The sequence below is a fragment of the Entelurus aequoreus genome, linkage group LG08 (genome assembly GCF_033978785.1).
Source record: "Entelurus aequoreus isolate RoL-2023_Sb linkage group LG08, RoL_Eaeq_v1.1, whole genome shotgun sequence".
NCBI lineage: Eukaryota > Metazoa > Chordata > Actinopteri > Syngnathiformes > Syngnathidae > Entelurus > Entelurus aequoreus.
In genome coordinates, this window is record NC_084738.1 from 20567716 (window position 1) to 20578269 (window position 10554).

General features: G+C 44.7%; 1 protein-coding gene across 1 annotated transcript; it reads left to right on the top strand.

Moving 5' to 3' along the window:
* Positions 1-4136: 4136 nt before the first annotated feature.
* metrn (meteorin, glial cell differentiation regulator) lies at positions 4137-10340 on the top strand. The gene is made up of 4 exons (XM_062054887.1): positions 4137-4345; positions 4809-5248; positions 9201-9260; positions 9367-10340. The coding sequence occupies exons 1-4, from the start codon at positions 4257-4259 to the stop codon at positions 9678-9680; spliced, it is 903 nt and encodes a 300-aa protein (XP_061910871.1). The 5' UTR covers positions 4137-4256; the 3' UTR covers positions 9681-10340.
* Positions 10341-10554: the final 214 nt, after the last annotated feature.

Sequence of the window (10554 nt, forward strand, 5' to 3'; positions counted from 1 at the left end):
GTTTGTTTTATTTCCTGTCAGCACTCTTATTTTGGTTGAGTTTCCTGTTTGTCTCTCTGAGTGTTGTCCCCTCAGTTGTGGCTGATTGGCACCTGGCCACACCTGGTGTCAATCAGCCAGCTGCTATTTAAACCTGCCTTCCTCTCCAGTCAGTGCTGGATTATTGTCGTTCCGACCTGTCGTGTCGATATCAGTGTAGCTTTATGCGGTAAGCTATATTTTGTAGCTGTTCGTAGCTTGCTGTCTTTTTGTTCCTAGTCCCTGTTTGCTGGATCCCTGTTCACTGTTTGCAGTTTGTCCATTCCTAGTTCCTGGTTTGTGTCTTTTCTTTATTTTTTATATTTTGGACATTAAATCATGTTTTCTTGTACAATGCCTACCGCCTTCTCTGCATCTTGGGGTTCGTCACCAACACACCCTGGCAGTTACCTTGGTTATCCTAGCTGCTTCATGCTCATCTGCTTAGCTCTACCCTAGCTTCCCATGCAATCGGCAAGCTTTTCTGTTTTTGTTTTCTTGCCTGATCTATGAAAATAAATATTTTTTTCCTACCTGCACGCTGCTTCCGGTGTTCCGTCTGCATCTTGGGGAAACAACCCGCGCATAACCATGCGAACACCCAACCGTAACAGTCCGAATTAAGCCGGAATTTTTGCATTTCCTTAGCTACCTTCTTAAATAAATCTGTTTATTTTTTTCTGCCATCGATGCACTTCAAAATGTTCTGTTCTTTTATTTTGTGACGCAAATGAAAAGTATCCTCTTCATGACAATTGGTGCTACATTTTCATTGAATGGTATCTGCTTCCCGGGTTGTATTCCGCGCATTTAGACTGGCGGATGTGCAATACGGAGGGTCCTATCTGGCGCACAAACCCCCTCGAGAGATCTGGTTTCCAATCGCATAATTCAGGTGTGTTAGTCCGACTTTTCAAAAGTGTAACACGATCGGACTAAGGTGTTTCCACGGGCTTTAGGAGGCTTATTTAGAGCTGAACTATTTGAGAAATCTGACTAATTTAGTGCATGGACTGATTGTGACGTCCTCCTGGAATGCTTATGACATGGCCTGGCCAAGGCCATTTGAGGGAGTCGATTTGTAGATAAGGATTGTTGTTCTCCAGGCGAGCAGACACATTCCAATGACTTGTCGGATCCTAATCGTCCGTTCTGGCTCCCAGGTTGATCAATCTTTGCATTTCAGAAAGCCTCTCCATGATGTTTGCCAGTTTGTGATTCAATTCTGAGATCGCCACAGTCTGTGTTCTCACAGCTCGCATTCATGTTGTGCAGAGGAAGTAGCAGATGATGGAAAACCACGCAAGAGGAGCAAGAAGAGAATTGCAAAAAGGAAAGTGATGGTGTTGCTCACACGAATGACGTAGCTCAACCAAAGATCAGGTGAAAGTTGCAAACAGGTCGCTTTGCCGTTTAGACTGCAGTCACATTTGAAAAGAGCAGGTTCTGTCCGGACTACCTCCTGATGTGGCCCGAATCTGATGCGCAATTATCAGATTTGAAGCACTTTAGAGCGTTTAGACTGGCAAAAAATATTGGATGTGCGTCACTTGAGTGCAAACATTCAGATTTGGTGTGCAGCCAGTCAGTCTGGCCTGAAGAAAGACTGACAATATGTTACAATTCCCCATTGTGTGCGTTTAGGACGTGGAACGTAGCTTTGTTTCTTGCATCAAACAAAGAGCGCACGGTCTACCAAATCAACTTCCTGGTGCGTTAAAACACATTTGGCCAAAAAACCTCATTCTAATTCTACTAATTTTTGGGGTGTCAGATATACGGCCCGTGGGCCGAATCAGACCTGCAAACAGGTTTTACCCGGCCCGTGAGATGAGTTTGCGGAGTATAAAAATGATCTGAAATGTTTAAATGAAAGAAAATGCTGTTCTAAATGTGTCCGCTAGATGTCGCAATAGCAAGTCTTTGTATCCTCTGCGGCCAGAGCGCACATGACTTCAGAGGGGGCGGAGCCATGTGTCGTGTTAAGATAGAGGTAACGTTTCCGTGTTTGGACACTAGGTACTCACGCTGTTTATTGGTGATCCATCCATCCGTTTTCTACCGCTTGTCCCTTTCGAGGTCGCGGGGGGTGCTTGAGCCTATCTCAGCTGCATTCGGGCGAAAGGCGGGGTTCACTCTGGACAAGTCGCCACCTCATCACAGGGCCAACAGTATAGAAAATGTGGATAGGTACACTCATGCCTTGATTGTCAATGATGTTGTTGGTAATGGGGACACATTTTTTGGGTGCACATTAATATGCTGAAATAACATGTATCCCCTTCTAACTTCATGTGCGATTAATGAAATGAGTCCAAATTCACAAGGTTTGTTGTAGATGATGCTACACACATATATGCACAGAATAAACCACATGATGTTCGTACATTAGTTGAGGAAAATGAGTAAATTACATTAATAACATCCTGTAATTTGATTGTGATATTGTTATTAATTTAATCTTCTGATAGATTAAAATTACCACCAATGGGAGCATTTTGAATTTATGATAAACTTAATTCCACCTATTTGACATCATCACATAGTTTATATAGAAAGTATAAATAATGACAAATAAAGACAGAATAATATAATGTACAGTACATGTAAAAAAAACAAAAAACTAAGTATTTTCAGAATGTGCTTGTGCAATTTCTTCTGAAAAAGAAAACAATCTGAAGTTGTCTTTATTTTTAGGTTATCATGCCATGATTTTACCAGTCCGGCCCACTTGGGAACAGATTTTCCCCCATGTGTCCCCTGAGCTGAAATGAGTTTGACCAACATGGTGTAAAAGCAGTTTTTTTTACCCACAAAATTAAAGAATGCTAAAAAAATTTACTGCTGATCCTAATCAAAACTCCTAGTTAGAAAATACCCTGCATGTAAAGTACAATTCTATAGTATTAACACACACACACACACACACACACACACACACACACACACACACACACACACACACACACACACACACACACACACACACACACACACACACACACACACACACACACACACACACACACACACACACATTCTTGTATTTGTTGCCTTTGTGAGACCTCCGAAAAATGCCTCCATCTTTAGGACCACCCTTTCTAGATATGTAAAGATTTTGATTTACAACAATAATAATATATGCATACTATGCAAATATAAAAAAGGTAAGATTTTAGTTAATTTATTTTTTGTTTGTAATTGGTTTTTAATATTCATTATTTACTTCAAGTTATTACAGTATGTTTCTATATACATATTTTATATTGTTTTATTAATTTTGGCCAAAGGAGGCGCATTTCCTTACACACACTTGTTATTACATATGTTGGCCAGAGGGGTAGCACTTTTAAAACCGACACACACTTGTTCATCCTATGGTCACATATGGAACGCGGGTTGTCTTACGTCAGCACCAAAAGTCGTAAAATCAGCTGTTCACCTGGTGGGTTTTTTCCGCGGATGAATAGGGAAGTCCTCCTTTAGCTGCCGTCTTGTTTTATCATATATTGCTGCCGTTGCACCTGTCAATGTTTACTTTTGTACGCACATTAAATGAACAAAAAATCCTGACTTTGGAGCAATGTTCACGGACTCTAGTATTTGGCTCTCTATTAGATGCAACGCTTTTCCGTATTGGGACCATGATTTTGGTCCTAACTTGTTCACCGGTCCTCAAATGGAAGGTACTTTTCCTTGTTGATGTCTCAAAGTGGTAGAAAATACAAGAACACACACACACACACACACGCACACACACACACACACACACTGCAAGGGGGGAGGAGGAAGGAGACTAAACTAACTGCTCACATTGTCTCAGCTACTTTCCACGTCCTAAATGCACACAATGGAGAATTGTAACATACTTATGCACTGTCACTCTTTCTTCAGGTCAGACTGACTGACTAAACCGGCCCCCCAATCCCCCCCCCAACCCCCCCTCACACACACCCACCTACCCAAGCCCGCCCCCTAATACCCTCAAAGTCCTCCCCCCTCCCCCTCCCACTTGAGAGAGCAGTGGTTTAAAGTTTCCAAACTCGGCCTCTGATTGGTCCCTCAAGTTTCTCTTGAGGGGAATAAACTTTGGAGCTCAGTCAGTGAGTGAGTGAGTGAGTGAGGAGCAAACTTCTTCCAAGAGGATGGCTGGGAAGATTAGAGCCTAGAAGGATTTCAACTGCTTTGGTGCAGCTTTTGGATTAGTTTTCATTTTTGAAATCCCTTCTATTTAAAAGATGCACTTTTTGGGGATTTACAGCGTTTGGATTGTATTCCATGCAGCCTTATGCAATTATTCGGAGGACCAGTGCAGCTGGAGAGGAAGGCAAGTATAGTTCCTAACTTTTAAATACCGGTGCTTGCTTTGACCGCAACATGTTGAGACTGAAAGATCTCTGCATGTGAGCTGGGGGGCGAGAGGGGGGGGGGGGGGGGGGTTTGATTGCAGGAGGGTCCAGACAGACTTGGATTAATTCCAAAAAACTGTATGCATAATTTCACCATTTTCCTACTGGGTGCTTGTATATTTAAAAAAGGACTCTTGCATGTTATGAGAGGACCTGTCTTCTGCAGAGCTGCCAGCAGGCGGCGCTTGTCACGCTTGCAGCAATGTTGCATCTATATGAGGCTTTAACGGGCACATTTGGTGGCAAGTGGACCCTGAATGCCTCACAGTGAAAAAGTAGCCTGATAATGCTCTTTTGAAAAAGTGGGGAAAAAAAAGAAAGAAAAATGTTCTTTATTTTTTTCAAGCTGCAGGTATTGACTTCTTGATTCCTCCCCTGCAGTGGTTTGTCCCAGCAGCAGGGCAGCGTGGAGCAGATCTCCCTCCACTGCTCCGAAGGCACCCTTGACTGGCTGTACCCCAAAGGAGCACTTCGCCTCACCTTGTCCCCACGCCTGCCCTCCATCGCCGTGGGCCCCGGTGGCGGCGGCGGCTCTTCGGGCCTCATCACGGCCTGCGTCAAGGCCTCGGAGAACTTCCACGGCGCCCAGCTCTACCTGGAGAGGGACGGCGTCCTGGAGCTCCTGGTGGGGGACCGGCTGGAGACGTCTCTCCCGCCGAGTGTGCGCTGCTTCAGCCGGGCCCCGGGGGAGACGTTGGCGCTCTTCCTGCAGGCGACGCCTCACCAAGACATCAGCCGGCGGACGGCGTCTTTCCGCTACGAGCTGAGGGGGGACTGGACCGCCCGCTTGTCGCTGGACTCCAACCACATCAGCACTTTTGGTGAGTTGACGGTCATTCCGGGTTCTGAAGGCATGTTGGCCTGCGGCAGGAGAAGCGGAGTTGGGGGCCACAAAAGCACAGGAGGGGGGGCTTTCTCTGGCTCTTTGAATGCATGCCGCTAGAGCACTCTGGGATTACTGCCGTCTCCTAGGCGACAGAGGCCTCTCCCCAGCTGAGATGCTCCCCTCTTTTGTTGAGCTTGCGGGGCAGACTTGTCTGCACTAGAGACCCCCACCCACACGTTCGGTTTGCTTTGCACTGGAGAGGAAGGAATCTCATTTATCAAGAGTGGAGAATGTGCAGCCAGGGGCCTCCCAGCACAATGCTTTGGTTACATTTTTTTGCCCTTCTAGGAATGATTTTGTGAATTAAAAAACGGCGGCACTTTGACCTATCTTTAAATTCTGAGCTACTAGAGCAGGGATATTCAACCATATTGATTTGGTGGACACATTTTTAGAAAGAATAAGATTAATCTTTCTAAAAATGTGTCCACCAAATCAACATTTTTAGAAAGATTAAGATTAATCTTTCTAAAAATGTGTCCACCAAATCAATATGGTTGAATATCCCTGCTCTAGTAGCTCAGAATTTAAAGATAGGTCAAAGTGCCGCTGTTTTTTAATTCACAAAATCATTCCTAGAAGCTAAAGTATTTACTATTAGTCCTATTTTGTATATTCCGGAGAACTAGCATCCTCTACATTACGGGTCCCCAAACTTTTTGACTTGGGGGCCGCATTGGGTTAAAAAATTTGGCCAGGGGCCAGGCTATATATATATATATATATATATATATATATATATATATATATATATCCATCCATCCATCCATCTTCTTCCACTTATCCGAGGTCGGGTCGCGGGGGCAGCAGCCTAAGCAGGGAAGCCCAGACTTTCCTCTCCCCAGCCACTTCGTCCAGCTCCTCCCGGGGGGATCCCGAGGCGTTCCCAGGCCAGCCGGGAGAGATAGTCTTCCCAACGTGTCCTGGGTCTTCCCCGTGGCCTCTTACCGGTCGGAAGTGCCCGAAACACCTCCCTAAGGAGGCGTTCGGGTGGCATCCTGACCAGATGCCCGAACCACCTTATCTGGCTCCTCTCAATGTGGAGGAGCAGCGGCTTTACTTTGAGCTCCTCCCGGATGGCAGAGCTTCTCACCCTATCTCTAAGGGAGAGCCCCGCCACCCGGCGGAGGAAACTCATTTCGGCCGCTTGTACCCGTGATCTTGTTCTTTCGGTCATAACCCAAAGCTCATGACCATAGGTGAGGATGGGAACATAGATTGACCGGTAAATTGAGAGCTTTGCCTTCCGGCTCAGCTCCTTCTTCACCACAACGGATCGATGCAGCGTCCGCATTACTGAAGACGCCGCACCGATAAACATTAATTTATTAAGTTAATTTTTTTTAACTTGGGACTTCCCGTGGGGCCGGATTTTGGACGCTGGCGGGCCGGATCCAGCCCGCGGGCCGTAGTTTGGGGACCTCTGCTCTACACGATTTTTGCCTATTTGGTGTATATCTGCGTTTTTTAAAGACCTTCTGAAAAAAAAGCCAGTCAAAGATATAGCAATCTAGAGGTTTTTTTTTAAAGAAAAAAATATGTTTTTCTTAACTAAACTTGCGGGCCCAAGTGATGAACAAGGGTGGACCTAATATGGAGCCTTGAGGAACACCACTAGTATAACTAAAGAAGTTCAACAAATGACTAGATCTGAAGCAAATAAGATACAAAGGAGAGGACTTAAAGGGGTGCCTGGAGGAACGCCTCAGTTGGGTACCCTGCTCAGTGGCCTTGTGGTTAGAGTGTCCGCCCTGAGATTGGTAGGTCGTGAGTTCAAACCCCGGACGAGTCATACCAAAGACTATAAAAATGGGACCTCCCACTCAGCAGGAAGGGTTGAAATTGGGGGTTAATTCACCAAAATGATTCCTGAGCAAGGTCACCGCTGCTGCTCACTGCTCCCCTCACCTCCCAGGGGGTGGAACAAGGGGATAGGTCAAATGCAGAGGGTAATTTCACCACACCTAGTGTGTGTGTGACTATCAGTGGTACTTTAACTTTATATTGATTTGGTGGGCACATTTTCAGAAAGCTAAAGTATTCACTATTAGTCCTATTTTGTATATTCCGGAGAAGTAGCATCCTCTACATAGGCATTTGATTTTTGCCTATTTGGTGTATAACTGCTGTTTTTAAGGACCTTCTGAAAAAAAAAGCCAGTCAAAGACCATCTCTAAGATAGCACTCTAGAGTTTAGTTTTTTTAAGAATATGCTGTAAAAATGTGAGTCCCTCACAACTTTTTCTTGACCAAACTTGCGGGCCCAAATGATAAAAAAGCGTGGACCTAAAATGGAACCTTGAGGAACACCACTAGTATAACTAAAAAAAAGTTAAAGTACCCATGATTGTCACACACACACGCTAGGTGTGGCGAAATTATTCTCTGCATTTGACCCATCACCCTTGATCACCCACTGGGAGTTGAGGGGAGCAGTGAGCAGCAGCGCTAGCCACGCCCGGGGATCATTTTTGGTGATTCAACCCCCAATTCCAACCCTTGATGCTGAGTGTCAAGCAGGGAGGTAACGGGTCCCATTTTTATAGTCTTTGGCAGGGGTCCCCAAACTTTTTCACTCGGGGGCCGCATTGGGTTAAAACAATTTGGCCGCGGGCCGGGCTGTATATATATACATATATATATATATATATTTGATATGTATATTAGATATATATATATATATATATATATTTGATATATATATTAGATATATATATTAGATATATATATATATATATATAATATATATATATATATATATATATATATATATATATATATATATATATATATATATATATATATATATATATATATATATATATATATATATATATATATATATATATATATGATGAGGTGGCGACTTGTCCAGGGTGTACCCCGCCTTCCGCCCGATTGTAGCTGAGATAGGCTCCAGCGACCCCCCGTGACCCTAAAAGGGACAAGCGGTAGAAAATGGATGGATGGATGGATATATATATGTATATAAATATATATATATATTAGATATATATAGCGCACTTTCCGCGCGCGCGATGATATCACGTTATCGATGAAAAAATGCATTTTTAGACAATATGATTTGCCTGAGCGGCTAGGAGACACCGTGAGTAGCAAGCGGTACAAAGTGGATAAGAAAAGACAGAAAAAAAAACCCTTTTTTTAAAAAATTTTTATACTTGGGACTTCCCGCGGGCCTGATTTTGGACGATGGGGCCGTAGTTTGGGGACACCTGGTCTTTGGTATGACTCGGCCGGGGTTTCAACTCATGACCTACCGATCTCAGGGCGGACACACTAACCACAAGGAGAAGTTCAACAAATGACTAGATCTGAAGCAAATAAGATACAGCTTTTTTACCATGAATTGATTAACGTGGACATCGACTTAAACAAGTTGAAAAACGTATTCGTGTGTTACCGGAATATGTACTGTACTGTGTAAACTGTACTGTTTCATATAATGTATTCTCTTCCTTTGCAATCTACTAATAAAAGGTTCAATCAATCAATCAAAAAGCTACACCAAAAAAGGAGAGGACTTAAAGGGATGCCTTGAGGAACGCCTCAGTTGCTAGCAAGGTTAAAATGTCACTGCAAGTTCTTCTATACAACACGGGTGTTTTTAGGAATTTTCTGCAAAAAGTTTTGCACTGAACTCGGGGGTTGGTGTAGGTGTTGCCAGTTGAATAGGCCTGAACTAGAGGCTTTTATGGTGCGACTTCAGACACCCGGGACGGTTTTAGGGTGGGGTAAAAGTAGCAGCTGTCTGTTATTTTCCTTGCACATTTCTGTGCGTTTGGACGTTTTACTTGCAAGGGCTAATTAACGAAAAAAGAAAATGAGTTCCATGCAGTCACTCACCGACTTTCTTGCTCCCTCAGATGCATGCAGACCCTGCAACAACACGGAGATCCTCATGGCCGTGTGCACCAGCGACTTTGGTAAGTTGTGCATCCAAAAAAAAAGCAACAGTGGAGGAATGATGAGAATCAGATTTTATGGGAGTAGAAGAATGAGCTCACCAGCGCGTGCCTTGTTCCTCCACAGTGGTGCGAGGCAACATCAGGTCCGTGCAGGAGGACGAGAACCTCCGGGCGGCGGTCATCAAGGTCAGCGCCACGCGGGTGTTCCGGCAAAAGTACGCCCTCTTCACAGGCACCAGCCGCGTCTCCACCCGGGGGGAGATCCGCACCCTGCTGCAGTGCGGCGTCAAACCGGGTCCAGGCAGCTTCCTCTTCACCGGCCGAGTCCACTTCGGGGAGGCTTGGTTGGGCTGCGCCCCTCGCTATAAGGACTTCCTGCACGCCTACACGGCGGCCAAAGCGGCGCAGCAGATTCCCTGCGAACTTCCTGTGGATTGAGCGCCCTCTGAACTCACTTGCTGCTTGTCTACGTGACACAGAACCAGGGCGGTATACAACGCCTGGCCAGGCTGAGAAGCCACATTGGCGCCACCGAGGAGAGAAATGGGACTTTTTTTCCCCCCCAAACACCATTTCAGTGCAATAGCAGGTGCAGTAAGATTTTTGTGGGGCTTCTTGGTCGGCATGGAGACGACAAGAGAGTCAAACTCAGGAAAAAGGCATAAAAAGCAAGCCAGAGAGAACACATTATGTTATGAAGCAGATTATATCAAGGAAATTGCACTGAGTAAAGAGAAGGGAACGATGCTGCAAGCACTGAAAACCAAATAAATAATAATAATATGTAGCAGAGAGGTGCAGTGGAGGAGGTAATATATGTACATACTGTGCAGGGAGCACTTCGTACACTCAAGCCCAACAGAAGTATTAGTTTCATCCTGTAAATATTTAGCTGGTGACAATGAATTTTCCAACCTGCACTATGTCAACCAAACCAAGTGCTGGAGTCTTAAAAACATGTGCTGTGTGTGTGTAAATATGTAAATATGTGGATAAGATGTTCTATTGTGGATTATATGGATGTTCTGTCAGTAAAAAAAAAACACTTTAAGGAAACTCTCTTTTCGCACGTGTGTTTGTTTAACATAAAACACGACTTTTATCAATAGCAAAAGTGTCCCTTTCTCACGCATAAGTCACTTCAAGTAGCCGTGAAAGTGACCCCGAGGAGGCCTGAGCAAGATTTGCGGCGCTCAAGTAGAAAACATTGGAATTCTGTTGTCCTCACTCTGCACATTACCAGGAGCCAGGAAGCCATAAATTGCTCCTATGGGGGCACGTCTGAGAGGAGGTGCCACGCGGTCGCTCGCTC

Bases quoted from the DNA above. Each gene is read 5' to 3' on its own strand.
- metrn (XM_062054887.1), top strand. From the start codon at position 4,257: ATGCACTTTTTGGGGATTTACAGCGTTTGGATTGTATTCCATGCAGCC. The intron at 4,346-4,808 runs GCAAGTATAGTT...CCTCCCCTGCAG, and splicing joins CAGTGCAGCTGGAGAGGAAG to TGGTTTGTCCCAGCAGCAGG. The intron at 5,249-9,200 runs GTGAGTTGACGG...TTGCTCCCTCAG, and splicing joins CAACCACATCAGCACTTTTG to ATGCATGCAGACCCTGCAAC.